Raw genomic sequence first — 19,524 nt, 5'->3', positions numbered from 1 at the left:
GAATAAACCAATAGAAAGCATTATAATAGAATAACCTGTTGTTAATGATTGCGTAATCACTCGTCCATTCTCAGTAGTGTTTGATTTATGAACATAGCACAAATTGAAAGTTTGAAAGTTCTGAAACTGGTTTGTTTCTTTTCCTTGTTTTTATAAAATTTTTGGCTTTTATATTTAAAATGATCATTTGTTTAAAATCATTCTACAAAATAATGTATTTGCAATATTTGTCTACGAAAAGTATTTTCGATAATGCATATATATATATATACATATATATATATATATATATATATATATATATATATATATATATATATATATATATATATATATATATATATATATATATATATATATATATATATATATATATATATATATATATATACACACACACACACACACACACACACACACACATACATACATATATATATATATAGATATATATATATATAGATATATATATATATATATATATATATATATATATATATATATATATATATATATATATATATATATTATTTAATAAACACAATTTGTATTTCAACGTGCTACTATTAGCTTCATGTGATGAAAGCATCTCGGTATTTTTAACACCAGACGTGTTAAAGATACTGTCTCAGATGCTTTCATTACATAAAACTACTAGTAGTTCATAAAAATATATATTGTGTATATTAAATAATATTCTCTTCCCCAGCCTGATCTTGCTATCGAGGTGGTAACTAAAGAAGTTAACCAACCCCTGTCACTATTCCTCTTACACGCGTCATCCATACTGTTTCTTTCAGTATGGCTACTACGCAGAAAAAACAAGCCTTCCTTTCCCTGTTAAGGGAAAGAGGTGGCACAATCTTGATAATAAACTCAGCCGATAGCTGTACTCTTCCCATCGTTGACTACAGTTGCTCGACAAAAGCTATCAGCCCCGATAATTCCGGACACTCCACGAAGGCGTAAAAGAGAGTTTCTCTGTCTCGCCCGCACCTCTAGAATGTCGGCGAGACGGCACTCTGTGCCTTGACAGCTTGTCTCGAACAGGCAAAATCGAACGATAGCACTGCCAAGCCAGGGATTTCTGGTAATTATCCAGATACTCCGACCCGAAAGTTCTCCTGAATAGGCTGATCAACTGATTTCTATCGAAACCCAGGAGCTCCCCCAGGACATCGTCTGACATAAATGCCACTATAGAAATCCGCAGTGGAACTCCTGTTGCCGGTATTGCTCGCCCGAGAGAGTAGCAGGATTGCCTGACGGCACTCCAATTGACAATCTTCCAGCCTAGGTCTTCGTTTGATCTATGGACCAGTATCCACTAAGGACGTCAACTGTGGAAGGTAGAACCTTACGTGCGGTGACCACACCTGCTCATCATCGAGGTAAAGCCAGAGGTGCCTCAACGTTAACGCGAATTTTCGCATCTTCAATCAAGGAATCCCTAGCCTACCCTTCAACGGTTTTTGGCAGCACACAGAGTGCTTCACACGTTGCTTTCCCCGCCTTCCGCAAAAAGCGGGAAAGGATTCTTTCCAACTTGTTCAGCCACAAATCAGAGCAAGGCACAACCGTCAGGTGGTAGGTGATGACAGATGCTATGAACATCTGCACCACCTCTGCCCTCCCTAGCAAGGATAACGCCCGCCCAGACCAGATCTGGGTTAGGGCAGTCACTTTGCCCGTGACCTCAATCCAATTCTTCTCTATCTGGAGGTCTCGATCGAACCAGACCCGTATCAACTTAACCGGACCTTCCGTCCCACGTCCCACGACATTATTGGACGACATCGACTCGCCCTTCCAGGTGCCGAGTCGCAAGCCGGCCGACTTGTGCTGGTTAACCTTTGCCCCTGGTACCGCCTCGTATACTTTGATGGCGTTTTCCACGTAAGGAAGCTGCCCTTCTTCAGACACGATGGTGGAGATGGTCATCCGCATACGCAGTAGCTCCTCTTTCACACCACAGATCATGCCTGAAGCAGTCCCTTAGCGTTTGTGACATTGATTATCGTGAGTGGTCCACTCTAACAGCTGACCGTGTTGCTTGGCGCCATGCCATCAGCGATGTTGTTTCCTCCTTTGAGATCCCTCGCAGTTCCTCCCTTGAAGACAAACGTCAGAGGTGAAAAAAAAAACAAAACAGCTGCATCATCAGACCCTGGACAACTATTGAATAGTGCAGTTCGATTTAAAGTTATTTCTTCAAAGCTATAATGGAAGTGACAAAGGACCATATGCGGCATATTTTGCTATATGATTTCAATAAAAGTAACAACGCAACGTAAAGTGCAAGGAATATAAATGCAATATATGGGAATCAGACGATAAGCGTAAGCCAGTAGCAACGGTAGTTCCAGAAATTCCGAGTCGGAAACTACATCCTAGAAGTCGATCTTCGTCCTGAGAGATTTGTAGAGCTCAACGCGGACGTCCAACAAACCCTGGTAGAACAAAATCCCATCGTAACTGTTCAGGAACTAGCAGGGTAGCTTGAATTTGGTCATTCAACCATTCATCGACACCTGCGTGCCATCGGAAAAGTCATCAAATTGGGTTAATGTGTTCCTCGCGAACTTTCCTAGTCTAATCGCGCGCAGAGAACGGATGTGTGCTCTTCCTTGCTGTCCGTCTCACGAATGAACCATTTTGGGACCGAATGATGACCGGTATCGAGAAATGGATTCTCTATAAAAATGTTAAGTGCCGAAGACAGTGGGTATGGAAAGGAGAAACACCGGCACCCTAGGCTATAAAAGGTCTTCACCCACGTAATGTGTTGTTATCTGTTTGGTGGGATATGAAAGGTTTAGTCTACTTTGAACTTTTAAACCCAAACCAAACGATAACAAGGAGATATATTGCAAGCAGCTTGAGTGGCTTAAGTCAGCGCTAGAAGAAAAACGACCGTCTTTGGTTTCAGGTCGAAAAGTGTTCTTCCATCAGGATAATGCTCGGCCACATACAGCGAAGATGACATTCCAAATACTGGAGAATTTTGAATGGGAAACGATGCTCCTCCCACCATATTCGCCGGACATTGCCTCATCTGGTTATCATTTACCAGATAGATGGGAGAGCATTGCAGAAAATGAGGGAGAGTATATAAAAGAATTTTGTTTAACTTAATTTAGAAACATAAAAGAAGTATAAAATAACCGCATTATTTATGGGATGACCCAATATATGACAGTTTTTCACATTGACCATCAAACAAATTCACTCACAAAGCATTGCTTGGACTGCAGCTATAGTAGAAAACACTTGAAAAGATGCTGTGAAGCAGAATTGAATCTGAACCACATTGTTGCAAAGCAAGATTCTTAATCACACGGCCACACCTACGCCCATCGCTCAAAATTTTCTTCGTAAGATATGATGTTGATCGTTGCTACAATTATTTCATTGAATGCAAGTACTATCAATGTTGGTGATCGTATTGCTATTGTTTGAGAAACCTTATGGAAAATGAATAGGCTTGGCTTCATTTGAGGTTTGCCGAACCGTTTTTAATTCATATATGAGAATATTATGATGATGAGTTGATGATCGAGGAAATCTGTGGAATTGTATGATATGGAGATGTGGTGGCTAAGTGTGAAAATCATAAACTTATGCTGTGTGTGTGTGTGTGTGTGTGTGTGTGTGTGTGTGTGTGTGTGTGTGTGTGTGTGTGTGTGTGTGTGCAAGTTAGAAGCGGCAGTTCACAGGGTCCAGCATCGAGAACTGTTCGAGTGGCGTTAACCAATTTAGTTTAGTATGAAGATTGTAGTTTATATTAATGAAACCATTGTAATATGCAAAACTTATTGTTCTAATATTTTGCTCTATTTGATCGTTTTCCCCCGTTGATTCGATGTAAATCCCTTTCATGTTCCACAGTTTAGGCGTCCAAACTGTGGATGCTTCAACCTACTTGAAGGCTCGGATTTCCTTTTCAAGCAAGGAGAGAGGTTCACAATTAAAACCAACTTCACTTGTGGCTCTGAGAACCTAATTTATGTAATAACTTGCTCGGGTTGTAGACATCACAATATAGGACAGACGAGTATGACAAGCAATAATTGCCGAACAAAACTCAGTGCATTGTGTAGATTAAATATTTATTTATCACAAAAAAGATGACTGTAGTTTCGGAGTTCCGCAAAAAAGGTCTATTAAACAGCAATCTGTAAAAATGAAGAATTGCCATCATATACATGGACTATGCTTAAATTATATACGAGGCACAATATATGCACATTTACATATATATAGATATATATAAATGTGTGTGTATGTGTGAATATATATTAATGATATTATTTTATAAGCTTAACACTTATAAAATATCGTTATTATTATTTACAGATTAATTAACAACTCATAAAATGTAAGAGAAATAAGGATAAACACAAGTTTATATTATCCAAATAACCATTATGCGGGCTTCAGCATTATGGTTGTTTGGATCCCTGCAATTATGTTCCAATGGCATTTATATACTCACTCAAGACGGGTCACAACAAGAACACGTTATTACATCAAGTTACAGATAACTATGTCCAGAGCTGGATAGATGGCAAGGCATTTTATAAATATTTGGGGAATAGAAAGGAAGCCATTGAGTCCCAGCATTACTATATTTCCCTTTCTCCCATTAACTTGTAACAGTCGTTGCGGTACTCATTTCGGACCCACATAGAATACTTTGAATTTCATCGCACTATGACATCTTAAACCGTTTCTTTTTTTTTTCAGCTATTCGAGTGACACCATTATCTACTTTCTACCTTTTCGGTATTTGATGAAACGGTATTTGATGAAACTTTCAGAAAAAGTTGGTAATGACACAAGGAACAGATTTGTTGTTTATAGTTTCAGCTCAGAGCTGCGGCCATACTGATGCACCGCCGTGTATAAAAAAGCACGAGTCTCCCCGGCGGAGAATCGAACCCCGGTCTCCCGTGTGACAGGCGGGGATACTTACCACTATACTACCGAGGAGCACAGATGATAAAATTTTGGTAGTGATCTGGGAATTTGTATGGATTCCCGAAGGATTTTTCATTTGTTATATTTACTTTACATGAAGCATTACAATGTTACATTCCTTGATTATCTCTCTTGAAAATACGTTCGTGGTTTTGACGTAACCTATGGTGGCGTTGCTGTTTCCAAAGTTTATTTTCGTTTCTCTATTAGTAATTTTACTCGTGTATCTATCTTACTAGAAACTGATGGATATAGAGATCAAACTACATAAACAAATGGCAACGAAACAATCCGCACTAGTCCATCTGTTGTTCATGAAATGGACAGGTTTCGAAAGCAAACGTCGTCTGAAACTTTGCCTTCTGCTGCTCCCACAGTTACTCATGGAAGACTTCAGATCATACTGCTCAATATCAGGTCCTACTTTGAACATGAGCAATATATACACATATATATGTACATACATATATACATACACATGCACACACATATGTACATACATATATACATACATATATACATACACACACACACACACACACACACACACACACACACACACACACACACACACACACACACACACACACACACACACACACACACACACACACACACATATATATATATATATATATATATAAACAAATAGTAAATGAGTATATGCATATATACGTACAGGTATGTGCATACCGACATCCACCTGTATGTATAGGTGCAGATCTGGGTACAGGACATTGCAAACAAAACGTAGACGAGAAAACACACAAGCCACATAGAGAACATTCTTCTTCATCAGCTACCCCCGTTTTAACACCGGCGTTTCGAAGAGCTGGGCAGGACGCATCGCTAAAACGGCTCTTCCCATGGACCGCAAATTAAATTTGTATACACAAGTTAAACCTTGCCATGGAGGAATGTAGTGGCGGACAAAAAACAAGACAGGAAAACAAACAGAAAAGGCTATACGGCCAGACGGGAAAAATTATGTGTATGAACGCTGTGAGGCACGAACTTGAAAGTGGGGACGAAGTAAGTTCGCGTGTTTGCTCGGTGATAGCCAAGGAAGAAAAGGATTATTGACCGGAAACATGTGACCATGCCGGTGTAAGTGGAAGAGAGAGACAGTGGTAGAGGGAGAAACAAAGGGAGGAAGTAGAAGAATAGGTGAGCAACGAGAGGAAAAGAGGAAGAGAGGAAGTACGAGGGGGGAAAAGGAGATACGTAGTAGTAACAGAGGAAGAACGAGAGAGGTAAAGAGAGATACGTAGTAGTAAACAGAGGAAGAACGAGAGGGGGAAAATTGAGGAGAAAGAGAAAGAGATAGAGTAGCGTCGGAAAATATAAAGTTACGAAAACTACTTACAGATTGGTGACGCTGCGTTCGGTCATGTAAAAACAAATAGTAAATGAGTATATGCATATATACGTACAGGTATGTGCATACCGACATCCACCTGTATGTATAGGTGCGTATCTGGGTACAGGACATTGCAAACAAAACGTAGACGAGAAAACACACAAGCCACATAGAGAACATTCTTCTTCATCAGCTACCCCCGTTTTAACACCGGCCTCTCTGAAGGAGACTACGGTAGCGGTACTGGAAATTAATAATTATCGCCAAGTCAACTTGGCAGTCCCAAAATTAGGACGAAAGCTGCCGTGAATTAGCTCCAAGAAGCCATCGCCTCTAGCTAGCTATGTGACACATGAAACCTGTGTCCATTAAGCTTCCCCTTGCTGGCTTGGCATCTGCAGACTAGACTAGTTTCAGGGTGTTGCCCCTTGTCAATGCCCCTTGTTAATGGACACAGACTTCATGTGTCACATAGCTAGCTAGAAGCGATGGCTTCTTGGAGCTAATTCACGGCAGCTTTCATCCTAATTTTGGGACTGCCAAGTTGACTTGGTGATAATTATTAATTTCCAGTACTGCTGCCGTAGTCTCCTTCAGAGAGACTTAGAAATATTAATAACTCTATTTCTGAAAACCAATGGATAGATTCCACTGAAATTAGATAAATGAACCTTCATACAGACAGTCAGTAGCGCCGCCTGGCTGGCATGGCTGCTCTGCATTGACAAGGGGCAACACCCTGAAATTAGTCTAGTCTGCAGATGCCAAGCCAGCAAGGGGAAGCTGCTGACCTCCCCTGTTCGAAGGTTTTAATGGACACAGGTTTCATGTGCCACATAGCTAGCTAGAGGCGATGGCTTCTTGGAGCTAATTCACGGCAGCTTTCGTCCTAATTTTGGGACTGCCAAGTTGACTTGACGATAATTATTAATTTATATATCTTAATATATAAATCTGAAGTTGTGTGTCTGTGTGAAGCCTTTTTGAATGTTTATAGAAATCCACATTTTCCACTTTTTCGTAAAAATTTTTACATCAATGGAATTTTCTCGATGTGAACTTTCCAGTGCAGTAATTAGATTTTTTAAATTCCGTTTACTTTGTGTGATTTAAGGGAGATTTGGCTGTTGTTTCTAGCAACTTTTATATTTCATCCCTTCTACCTGGAACGCCATTCTTACACACGCGCTCAACATAAAAATACAGAGAGTAAGAGTTAAAGAGGGAGAGGGAGAGAGAGAGAAAGTGATACATACAACGTCATAGATTAAACTTTCATCTCAGTGTTCTTTACCTATTTTTCATAACATAGATACGTAAAAACACACACAACCACACATACTTGACCTGTGACAACAACATACACATTGCTCTCAACCTCTATTCATTTCTCCCCCTCTTCCTCTCTCGCTCTCTGTGCAAGTAAACACAATCATTCACATCGTGGTATATTTACAAAACATTGATGGCATAACTACAGAGTTGTATCCCCCAACTTTGGAAGGTCATAACTTTCATAAAAATGAATATTTTTTAATGAAATTTTCTATGCATATATTATTTATTATGTAGATTCCAAATATACAAAAATTTTCGGTGAAAGTGTTTTCGAAGGGGTGGGGTACAATATTCGGAAATTCCACTTAAATTCTTCTTAACTTCCAGGAAAATGAATATTTTTTCATGAAATTTTGTACAAATGTACCTTGATGTATGTACATTTCAAGCATGTAGGAATTTTGAAGGAAACAACTGCAGGTTATTTTTGAGAAGTGTTCCCCACTCGGTGGTGTTTCGGAGCAAGTCGTCCATATTTGTTTCATTTTTCTCTATTATGTGCTTATGTGCATCCTTAGATTTCTAATGAAGTAATAGGCAGTGAAGAGAAGCAGTCATAAGAAAACTTTTAACTACCCCTATTCCTTTCTCTCCCCCTCTCTACCTCTTCCTCTCTCGCTCTCTCAAAAGCATACACGTGCAAGTACACAATCATTCAGTAAAATATAACTCATGTTCGTCAATGTTTTGTAAATTTACCAAGATTTTCACTAGGGTGTTAGGGTTAGGGTTTTAGGGTCAGGGTTAGGGTTTAGGATTAATGTTACGGTTACGGTTTTTAGGGTCAGGGTTAGTGTTAGGATTAGGTTTAGGATTAGGGTTGGGTAATCGTGCGGGTGTTAATCTGAAAAATTACAGATATGTGAAAAGTACCGACACTGCCATCTATTATAACTTTTGTTGTTCTGTTTAATATATACATAGTTTATGCCTCCAAAGAAGAGAGTTTGCGGGGGAAAGACAGCAACCGGTTTAAAATGACAGCAACAGACTGCAGCAATTCACCACATTCCAGTAGCTACTTTGAACATAATGCAAAATGGTGCATCAACATCTTCTGCCCAATCTGATAGAATTCTGGCAAAACTGTTTAGCAACAGATCGCCAGCAATTGCTTCATCACAAATTGCCATCCTAACTCCTGTGAAAAGGGATTACCCTGCTATGTATAATCAGGGCAGCGCAAAAAGTTGTTTTGCACAAGCATTTCTATAGCCAATTACACGGATGAAATTTACGTATGCTTAATAATTTTACGCAAAACAGCCTTCAGACTTTCCCTATTAATTTCATCGTCTTTTGAATTATGAACATATTTACATCATAAGGGTTTTTTCGTTGTAAGGCTTTCTTTTTTAGTTGATTTTCAGCTAGCAAAACTTATCGTAGATGGCATAATAAGTCACAGCCGGACAAGGTCGGGTTATACTGCTAGTATATATATATATATACATAAACATATATATATGCATATATATGCACATGTGTATGTGCGCACGCGCGCGTGTGTGCGTACATTGTAGCGACGATCAACATTCAAAGTCCACCATCTCCAATCCATTGTTCGTTGAAAACGTTTAGGGTAAGTTGCGCCTGGAATCATTTCACAAGCTCGGTGCAGTCCGTCTCATACCTAAATGGAGCCTTGATACTTGTTGAGTCCATACACTCGCTGTCAGTCGAACGGTTTTTACCCAGTGGGTTTCAGAGATCAGGCCCTTGTATGAACAAAGCATCGTTTGTGATTTGCGTTGAGGAAATGATCAATGATTATTTATACCGCAATCACGCCGTATGACTTTTCCGTTCGCCTCTTCTAACGTATGGACTACCTCATTTTCTGATCTAATGCTCTCTATTGTTACCAATTTGTTAGAAGTAACAAATGAAATTGGGCACATTCAGAATTACTAATACCATAGAAATATACATGCATACCCTCATGCAAAAAGCACATATACGTGTAAAAGTATACAAATACGCATGTCGCAAACATATGCAAAAACGAATGCACACATATGTTTAAAACTAAGTGTGTTCACTTATCTGAGGCTAAATAGCAACAATTAAAAACATTAACCAGGTTGAAACAAAGATAATCAGCTCACCTTTTCTCATATCATTCCGTATAGATTATTCGCGAAATTTTATCTCCAAACACTTCGCATGTATAATTTGTTGTACCATTCTGTTAGATGTTGCTTCTAAGTGTTCGAATGTTTAACTTTATAATTAAAGCAATGCTGAACACAGTGATTTAGAAAATGTCAACTTTCTAAACGATGCCTGATATTTTTGTACACAAAGTTTATATAGAATTGGAAGCTACTTGTTGGAATGTTTCACCTATAATAAAGAAAAACACATTCTAAAAGTTTCGAGACTATAAGGACACGGCAATTCGTCAAACACGCTCAAAGTTTTATCGATGATGATCTCGGAAAATCAATGGGAACCATCACCAAAGAAATTCAGGTGTCGGAATGGAAACTTAGTGCACAAGGGCATGCGATAAAAGTAGCATCAGATGTCCAAGTAGAAGACAAACTAATTAACGTCTGAAAATACACAGAGAAACCGTTTGATCCATATCAAAGAGTTATTTAAGGAGGTTTAAAACCCTCACGAACATGGCTAGTTTTGATTCTTCTCTGATGAGAAAAACTTCGACCAGATGGTTATGAGCAGATTTTTTTTTTATGCGTTGAGGTGCGCTGGGGATAGCTAATTAAGCTCTGTATAGATGAGTTACGAACGAAGTGGGAGGCCATATGTGTTTCAACATAGCTTTTGCACTGTCATACAAACCCATGTAGTCCAAGAATGGATGACAGGTAATCTTTACAATCATGCAACACAAAACTTGTGACCTCCAAACTCGCCAGATGGACTACTACGTTTGAAGCATTGCTGAAAGAGGAACTCAATAACATCCTCACAATACCACAGCTTCACTGAAGGCCGGCATTATCTAAGTGACGTCCGAAATTGATAAGATCCATTTAGTGCAGGCATATCAACAATTCCGGATTCGCATCGAAGATTTACAGAATAGTTTTATAAGAAAACTTATTGAGAATTCATGCACAATTTTTTATCGAACTACATTTCGTTTTCGCTAGATTAGTGTCGTTTTATTAAATTAACAAATATGTCCTTAAACGTTTCTCGCACCTAATATATCAATTAGCGAAGCATTCACTTCACGCTCCCGAAAATAGCACAACTACACACTGTACATATTTTCTAGATTACTTTCAGCACAATCAAAAACAGAAATCTAAAAACAAAAGTAAAGTTGCACAGGAAAAAGCATGCAATAAAAACAACACTTCTGAAAATCAGTAATAATGGAACTGCATTAGCGAAAAAAGTAGTAAAACTGACCTTTCATAAACCTAGGTTTCGAAACTTCTTTCATAATGCCACAGTTGTAGTATGTTGCATCTCTGCAAGTGGGATTTCGTTTCCAGCAAGTAACCTCACCTTTACTGCAATAAGCTAAAGTGCAGTCGAAATCATCCTTATTGACAATTGTTTTAAATCTTTTTATGGACCTGTAGTATTCCATATATACAACTGTAACTTCGTTTCTCAATAGCTTGAAATTAAGAAGGTTCTTCACATTATACCGACATTTAATAGTCATTTTAGATGTCAGACCAATATAAATACCATTAGCAGGCGTCATTTTTTGTTATTGCAACGTCTATAAGTAGTAAAACAAATGAGAGAAAGATCTTTAAAGAAAATATAATTTTAGTTATAGAAGAAAACGAAGAAGAAGGAGGAGGGGAGAGAAGAAGAAGAAGAAGAAGAAGAAGAGCGGTCGAAAACCAAAGAAATACAGGATGAGAAAAAGAATGAAACTACAGATGAATGGGAAAGAAAACTAACACATGAGAACAGCCAAAAAAGTGGTCTGCAGTCGACGCAAAAAATGATGAATAAAAATAACAGCAGAACAAAACATAAAATGTAAATGAAGCATGAATTAAAGAAGCAAATATCTTAAAACAGGGGCAGGGATATGAGAAAAGATTGGTGAATGAATGCGAATGAAAGAATGAAATTAGAGGGCAAATAAAATGTCATGAAAATTATAAGAAATATTGGTTTCAGATTTTGGCACAAGGTCAGCAATTTCGTGGAAGGGTAAGTCGATTGCATTTACCCCACTGCTCAAAAGTGGCTTATGTTAGAGACCCCGAAAGGCTATGGGCCAAAATCATCCGTGGCGGAATTTGAACTCAGAATGTAAGGACGGACGAAATGCCGAGCAGCATTTTTTACTACTTCATCCTTTCGGGACCGATAAAAAGAATAAGTACCAGATGAGCACTGGGGTCGATGTAATTGTCTTATCCCACCTCCCACGAACCGAAACTGCACGTCTAGAGCCAAAATTTGAATTCAGTATTATTATTAGATTATGAAAAGCAGCATATATATATATATATATATATATATATATATATATATATATATATATATATATATATATAAACAAGAAGGTATTAGTTGGCGCGAAAAAAGGGGTGGGAGAAAATTCTCTGAAATATAATTATTATTTATTGTCTTTGCACAGCTTCTATCGCTGGAGATGTACTACGCTGCCAACTGTTCACTACCAATCAACTAAGGTAATACCCCTTATTTTTCGAGCGCCATCCGGAGTATTCGAGCGGTTCCAAGCAGTGCTATTTTCTGCAAGTGTTCACACTCTTATTGCAGCCCCTATTTGTTCCATGTTCTTCTCAAGATTTTTACTCGCTCTTCCCAGGGCTCCAAACAATTATTGGCACTACTACCACTTTTTTCATCGACCACAACCGCTTAACTTCCCAAGCTACCCAGTCATATCTATTGACTTTTCTTTCTTCCTTATCGCATACCTCGTTGTCAGCCGGGCATGCTATATATATGATCCAGCATCGTTTGCATTCTTTCTCAATTAAGACTTTGTCTGGCTTCCTATTCTCATGGTCGCACTGAATCATAAAATCCCATAGGATCTTTGCATTATCATTCTCGATGATGCCTTCGGGTTTATGTTCGTACTACTTTTTTGTTCTGTTAAGTCCATATTTGTTGCAAAGTTTCATTATTATTGCACAGTGTCTAGTCTTGAAAATGCATATCTGGCGCGGTGGGGACATATCGGAATTTTCTCAGCATGCTTGTTTACCAAGGAGGAGGCAAAGGTCGCATGTGCTGGATAGCGTATTGTGTAGGTGTGAATTTTTTGTTAATGACCGTTCCATCCTGCAATCTCTATATTAGGTCTGCGGGTGAAGTTGTGTGTCGTCTGTTTACCTTTCGGAATGATGAGATATAGTTGCGATAACGAACTTTAAACTGATTTTCTGAGACACCTATGTATGTATATTTTTGTTGCGGTATGGTAATTGTGCATTTGTATATTATATTTTTGTTTTATGTTTTTTGTTGTTTTTTTTTAGATATTGGTTCACGAGCAGGTATGCGGATTTCTTGCGGCAGGTGCAGTTATTTGTACTATTTTTATTTTCGTATTTATCTGGTGCCTTTTTGTTTTTGTAATGTTCTGTTTGACTGTCGGTGACTAAAGCGTTCCTGATGTTGCATTCTTTTTTACTGATTCTTTATTTTCAGTTTTTGTTTTGATCTTATTGTAACTGTCAAGGACATTATCTAAGTTTTTGTGATTTTTGTTTTGTTCATTTTTGTTACCGGTCCTGTATCCTGTATTATTTTGATCTGTATGTTCATTGTCTACAGACGTTGTTTGCATGTTTATTTTCCTATTGTTGTATTTATGTACGTAGTACTCCATGTTGTTAGATGCTGCGTACGATATTTTCACTGTATGCTTGTTTAATATACGATGGTATCTCCAAATTCAAACTTGAAAGTATATAATAGTACTACCGATAGCACTGGGTAATTCTGAAGGTGGACGAGCTTTATACTGTACTCTACCACATTCCTAATGGAATATAACATAATTATGTGTGTGTGTGTGTGTGTGTGTGTGTGTGTGTGTGTGTGTGTGTGTGTGTGACAGAGAAATAATAGGATAAAAAAGTTACACTACAGCATAGGTAAGCAAAGGATGAATGAGACGAGAATAAGACTGAGTCGTGGAAGTGAAAAAAATAATATATGACTGTTTTTTAGTCTTGACTTACAGGCCGTGGTGTAAGAGGTGATCATCAGTATTTTTATAACAGCATCGTTGGTATTAACAGACAAGTAAAGTATAAGACAGATATTGAAATGATAGTTGGCTCCCAGCAACTGAGATATAACCAAGACATGTCCGACTCAGAGGAAAAGTCCACTAGACATTGCCAGTAAATCTATATGGTTTTGCTTTGTACGATGTGGAGGTTATGTACAAAGAAAATTACGAACACGATGATAGAATGTGTATGAACGCAGGCAAACCAATATCGTTCGTATCAGTAAAATCATATAAAACACGTGTTGCCACTACTCATCTAACATTACATATGCTTGTGAAAAAAATTAAATAGCTTCAAGGCGCAAATGTGATATTTCGTAAACGTTGACGATATTGACGTCCAAGCATGTGGACATTGTAATATTGTGAACAAACAAATAAAAAGCATTATAATTGAATAACATGTCGTTAATGTTTGCGTAATCAGTCATCTGCTCTCAGTAGTGTTTAATTTATGAAAATAGTATGAATAGAAAGTTTGAAAGTTCTGGAACTGGTTTCTTTCTTCTTACCGTTGGTTTTTATACTAAGTTTCTGTGTGGAAATAATGTTTTACATTATATAAAAAAAAATGATCATCAGTTTAAACTTATTCTACAAAATGATGTATTTATAATATTTGTTTATGAAAAGTATTTTCGATAATGCATACATACATACATACATACATACATACAAGTCCGGTTGAGGTTGTTTAAGGAAGACCAGCAGTTGCCCATGCATACACCAGAATCCCCTCTCCACGCCACCGATGTTATCCAAGGGAATGGAAAAGACCGATACGGCTTGGCACCAGATATATATGATTTCATCATAATTATAAACGCTCTCTCTTTATATATATATTTATTAGCATACTTGACCACTGATATATTCATGAACAATTTTTTAATTGTTTATAGTATCTCCTTTTTAATGCAAATTTTGCATTCTCTTCTTATATATGTGGTGAGTGTGTGTGTCTGTCTGTCTGCTGTCTGTCTGTGAGTGCGTGTGTGGGTGGGTGTGTATGTGTAAATTATATGATAAAGGATAAAATCATTCATGATTTTATCAGGAGGTCAGCACGAAAATAAAAACCTGACAGAGAAAATGTAATGCTCCCACACTGCTATAGAGAAGCATCTTCACTCGATGGGCAAGGTTCAGAAGTATGGCGCATGGGTTCCGCATGCTTTAAGTGACAACAACAACAAAAATCAACGAGCCACAATCTCCGCTGGTTTGCTTGCTCGTCACCGCTCAACTCATGGACACAAGCAACGATTTCTTTACCGAATCGTTACTGGCGACGAAAAATGGTGCCTGTACATCAATATGAAGCAGCGTAAAGAATGGCTTAGCTCCGGTAAACAAGCGACACCGCGCGTGAAACAAGATATTCATCCGCGTAAAACTATGTTGTGCGTATGGTGGGACTGGGAAAGGATTGATTATCCATTACGAATATATACACATACAAGCAAAAAATTCCCTGTTGTTGATGTTGAAATTCTAATGAAGGAGCCTTGGGACTAGGTTAGAAACCGGCTCTTTCTCCATTGGCAAGAAATCTTGAAATAAAACTGAACAATTACATACATATATTTTCATAACAACAAGGTCTGAAAGACGCACAATGTAATAGCACACCTTTGATGCAAATCTGAAGAAGTGCTTTTCCAATGTCTAAAATCATAACTATTACGTGATTTGTCTTTTAGAAATTTCACCTAAGCTAACGTTGCAAATTGAGATGGTACGGAAACATTTGTAACTAATGTACGCATTATAGAAAATGCTTTTCATAAACAAATATTGTAAACATATCATTTTGAGGAATGATTTTAAACAGATGATCATTTTTCATATAATGTAAAACATTATTTCCACCCAAAAATTTAATATAAAAACCAACAATGAAATGAAAGAAACCAGTTCCAGAACTTTCAAACTTTCTATTGTGCTATTTTCATAAATTAAACACTACTAAGAGCAGATGACTGATTACGCAAATATTAACGAAATGTTATTCAATTATAATGCTTTTTATTCGTTTGTTCACAATATTACAATGTCCACATGCTTGAACATCAATATCGTCAACGTTTACGAAATATCACATTTGTGCCTTGAAGCTATTTAATATTTTTCACAAGTATATGTAATGTTAGATGAGTAGTGGCAACACGTGTTTTATATGATTTTACTGATACGAACGATATTAGTTTGCCTGCGTTCATACACATTCTATCATCGTTTTCGTAATTATCTTCGAACATAACCTCCACATCTTGCAGAGCAAAACTGTAGATTTACTGGCAAAAATTGAGTGGATTTTTTACCTTGGTTATGTTTTAGTTGCTAGGAGTCGACTATTATTCGGCATCTGTCTTGTGCTTGTCTGTTAACATCAACGATGCTGCTTTAAAAAAACTGATGATAACTACTTAAACTTGAGCCTGTAAGTCAAGATCAAAAACAGTCATATATTATTTTCTTCACTTCCACGACTCAATCTTATTCTCGTCTCATTCATCCTTTGCTCACCTATGCTGTTGTGTAATTGTTTCCTATTATTTCTCTGTCTCACACATACTCTTTCCTGTGTGCACGTTTCTGTAGATTAGTACACGCAGATACAAACATACATGCGTATAAATAGGTATATGTGCGCGCGCGCGCGTTTGTGTGAACATATATATTTTCTATTTTTTCTATTTTCTATTTTCTCTCCCTGTTTATTTCTGTGTTCCTTTCTGTCGAAGAGCGTAGGCTCGAAAAGTAAAAGACTTCTCAATTCCCAAGCGTTAAACTAATACATCTGATCGTTGTTTACACACCCGTCTTCGTCTTTTGTTTTCTGTTGTTTTGTTTTTTTTGTAAATTCTCACTATACACACACACACACACACACACACACACATACATATATATATATATAATGAATACTCGTAAAGATGCTATTAGTATGTTGTTTTTTTTCTTCTTTCTTCAAATTTTCTTCCATTTCTTGCCGAGTGTTTTCCGCACACCTAGGGCAAGGAAGCTCATTCTATGCATTCCTAGTTTACACACGCAAATTCACAGGTAAAATATGTATTTAAAAAAATTAATAAATAAATAAATTCGTGAATGGATGTTGTTTTCATAGTGATAATGCTCTTCTCGGTACATGAGTCGTTCCAGTTAACACGATCTTTTGCATTTCCTGTAGGGATGGTAAGCCTGGTATCATTTTCACATAGGTTTCGGTACCTTTTTTTATCATTCCTAGAAATCCTACAATCACTGGTACGGTAGTCACCTTGAGATGCCACATTTTTTCAATTTCTATTAGCAAGTCTTTATATTTACTAATCTTGTCAAATTCTTTCGACGCTATATTTTGATCGCAAGGAATACTCATGTCAATTAATAAACACATCTTTTTTGTCTGATCTTTTATAACAATATCTGGTTTATTAGCTTTTATAGTTTTGTCGGTATGTACGGGCAAGTCCCAGAGGATCGACACATTTTCTCCCTCAGTCACAGCTCCAGGATGGTGTTTATACCATTTGTCAGCGGTTTTGATCATTATTATCATTATTATTATTATTATTATTATTATTATTATTATTATTATTATTATTATTATCATTATTATTATTACATACACGTGTAGTCAAACGGTATACACATGCATAACTTATACACACACACACACACACACACACACACACACACACACACACACACACACACACACACACACACATAAATATATACATGCATATGTAGACAAATCATACACACATATGTAACTTATACACACATTCATAGACACATGCAGTATTGCAAAGAGATAGACCAAAAGGGAGAGAGAGAAGAAGAGAGAGAGAGAGAGAGGAAGACACAGAGAGAGAGAAGAAGAAGAGAGAGAGAGAGAGAGAGGAAGACAGAGAGAGAGAGAGGAAGACAGAGAGAGAGAGAGAGGAACTGATATATGCATAATCTCAGATTCATTCACATTTCAAATCTCATTCCCTTGATTATTCACGTTTATATATATATTCCATCGTTTATGTTTTCTTATTCTTTTGCTGTTTTAACCACAATTTTTACCTGAATCAAACATGACTTTTGCTTATATTTCAGTTGTTTCGAGCCGACGTCTATTTCCTCTGTCTTCGTTATACTTCCCTGTTAACTTCAAACATGTTGTTAGCTATAATTATACTGACGATGGCTTCTTATACTTCTGCCTGTAAGTTAAGAAATTAATATTTTCTTTTCAGCTCCAACACTCAATCTTCCTCTCCTAAATTTCATATGTTGGTTGCCATCCAACTCTATTTTTGTCTCATATATTTCTGTCTCAAATATTTCTTATTTCTTTATTGCCCACAAGGGGCTACACACAGAGGGGACAAACAAGGACAGACAAAGGGATTAAGTCGATTACATCGAGCCCAGGGTGTAACTGGTACTTAATTTATCGACCCCGAAAGGATGAAAGGCAAAGTCGACCGCGGCGGAATTTGAACTCAGAACGTAACGGCAGACGAAATACCGCTAAGCATTTCGCCCGGCGTGCTAACGTTTCTGCCAGCTCACCGTCAAATATTTCTGTCCCCCCCCCCACATATATATATATATATATATATATATATATATATATATATATACGCACACACATACACACGCACACACAAGCAAACAAACAGACACTCACACACACACACATACATAAAGAGGTACAATACCCACATTCCGGACACTAATGGTCGGCAAACGTCTTATAGCACACACTTATTAACACTCAAGTAAGAGTACATGTACGACGGTCGGCTGAAAAGTTCATAGGCCAAGATATTCTCATGGAATGTGACCAAATGAGGCTTATTTTTCAACGTATTCCCCCTTACGGTAAATACACTTCTTCCATCAGTGTTGTAGTGCTTCGATTCCATTTATGAAGATGCTTTCGTCTTGTTCCTCAAAAAAGTCATCAACAGCAAATATGACGTCGTCATCACTGCGATACTGGTACACAGCTTAGTGTTTCTTCATTCACATCCATCCTCAATGCGATCGGAATAATGATTGCTAACCTTAGAAATAAGTCCCTCAAGAAGGAAATGCCTTTTCGTTGTACCTTGCCCTCCATTTTTAGAGTAATGCATTAGCCACTCTGTCTCATTCTGATATAATCAAAATAAACTGAAGCGATTAAAACTGTAGCAAGTAGAGAAGCGGGGATAGCTGATAATGGGAAATAAAAGAGGCAAAGAGAAAGAATTGGATTGAAATTGTTAAAATGGGAGAAAAAGTGACAAGGAACTAAAAGAATACTATAAACGGTAAGAGACAAGGGCGTGGATACAAGAAAAATAAGAGTTAGAGATGAAAAAAATAGAAATTCTACATATGTACGAGTATCACAGTACCGATTAGGTACCAGGTGCTGTTATACACCGATGGTCACAATACACTTCCAATTCTATCTTTATTGCGCTATTCTTTTCCGACTTGGCCCATTCTTTTCCATTTTTATTAAAATATTTAAAGCATAGTAATTTACAGCGACTGGAAGTCTTTTAAATGAAATTCAATGAATTTTGAAATGGTTTTAGCGTTGCATCGTTTTTCTAGTTAA

General features: G+C 37.4%; 1 protein-coding gene across 4 annotated transcripts in view; it reads left to right on the top strand.

The window, feature by feature from the left end:
• The window catches only part of LOC128250265 (uncharacterized), a 99,477-nt gene that overhangs the window by 74,240 nt on the left and 5,713 nt on the right, over window positions 1-19,524 (top strand). For 2 of the 4 annotated variants that reach the window (XM_089338107.1, XM_089338108.1), the window contains exons 2-4: window positions 12,267-12,321; window positions 13,141-13,180; window positions 18,024-18,132. In XM_089338107.1, coding sequence (XP_089194233.1) covers window positions 18,084-18,132 — 49 coding nt within the window. In that variant the 5' untranslated portion in view covers window positions 12,267-12,321; window positions 13,141-13,180; window positions 18,024-18,083. Of the gene's footprint in view, window positions 1-34; window positions 130-12,266; window positions 12,322-13,140; window positions 13,181-18,023; window positions 18,133-19,524 lie in introns of those variants that run through there. The other 2 variants (XM_089338106.1, XM_089338109.1) reach the window with 2 other exon arrangements.

Source organism: Octopus bimaculoides, chromosome 20, assembly GCF_046866305.1.
Source record: "Octopus bimaculoides isolate indiv1 chromosome 20, ASM4686630v1, whole genome shotgun sequence".
In the NCBI taxonomy this organism is placed as follows: Eukaryota; Metazoa; Mollusca; class Cephalopoda; order Octopoda; family Octopodidae; genus Octopus; species Octopus bimaculoides.
This window is presented reverse-complemented; position numbering and strand designations above follow the sequence as displayed.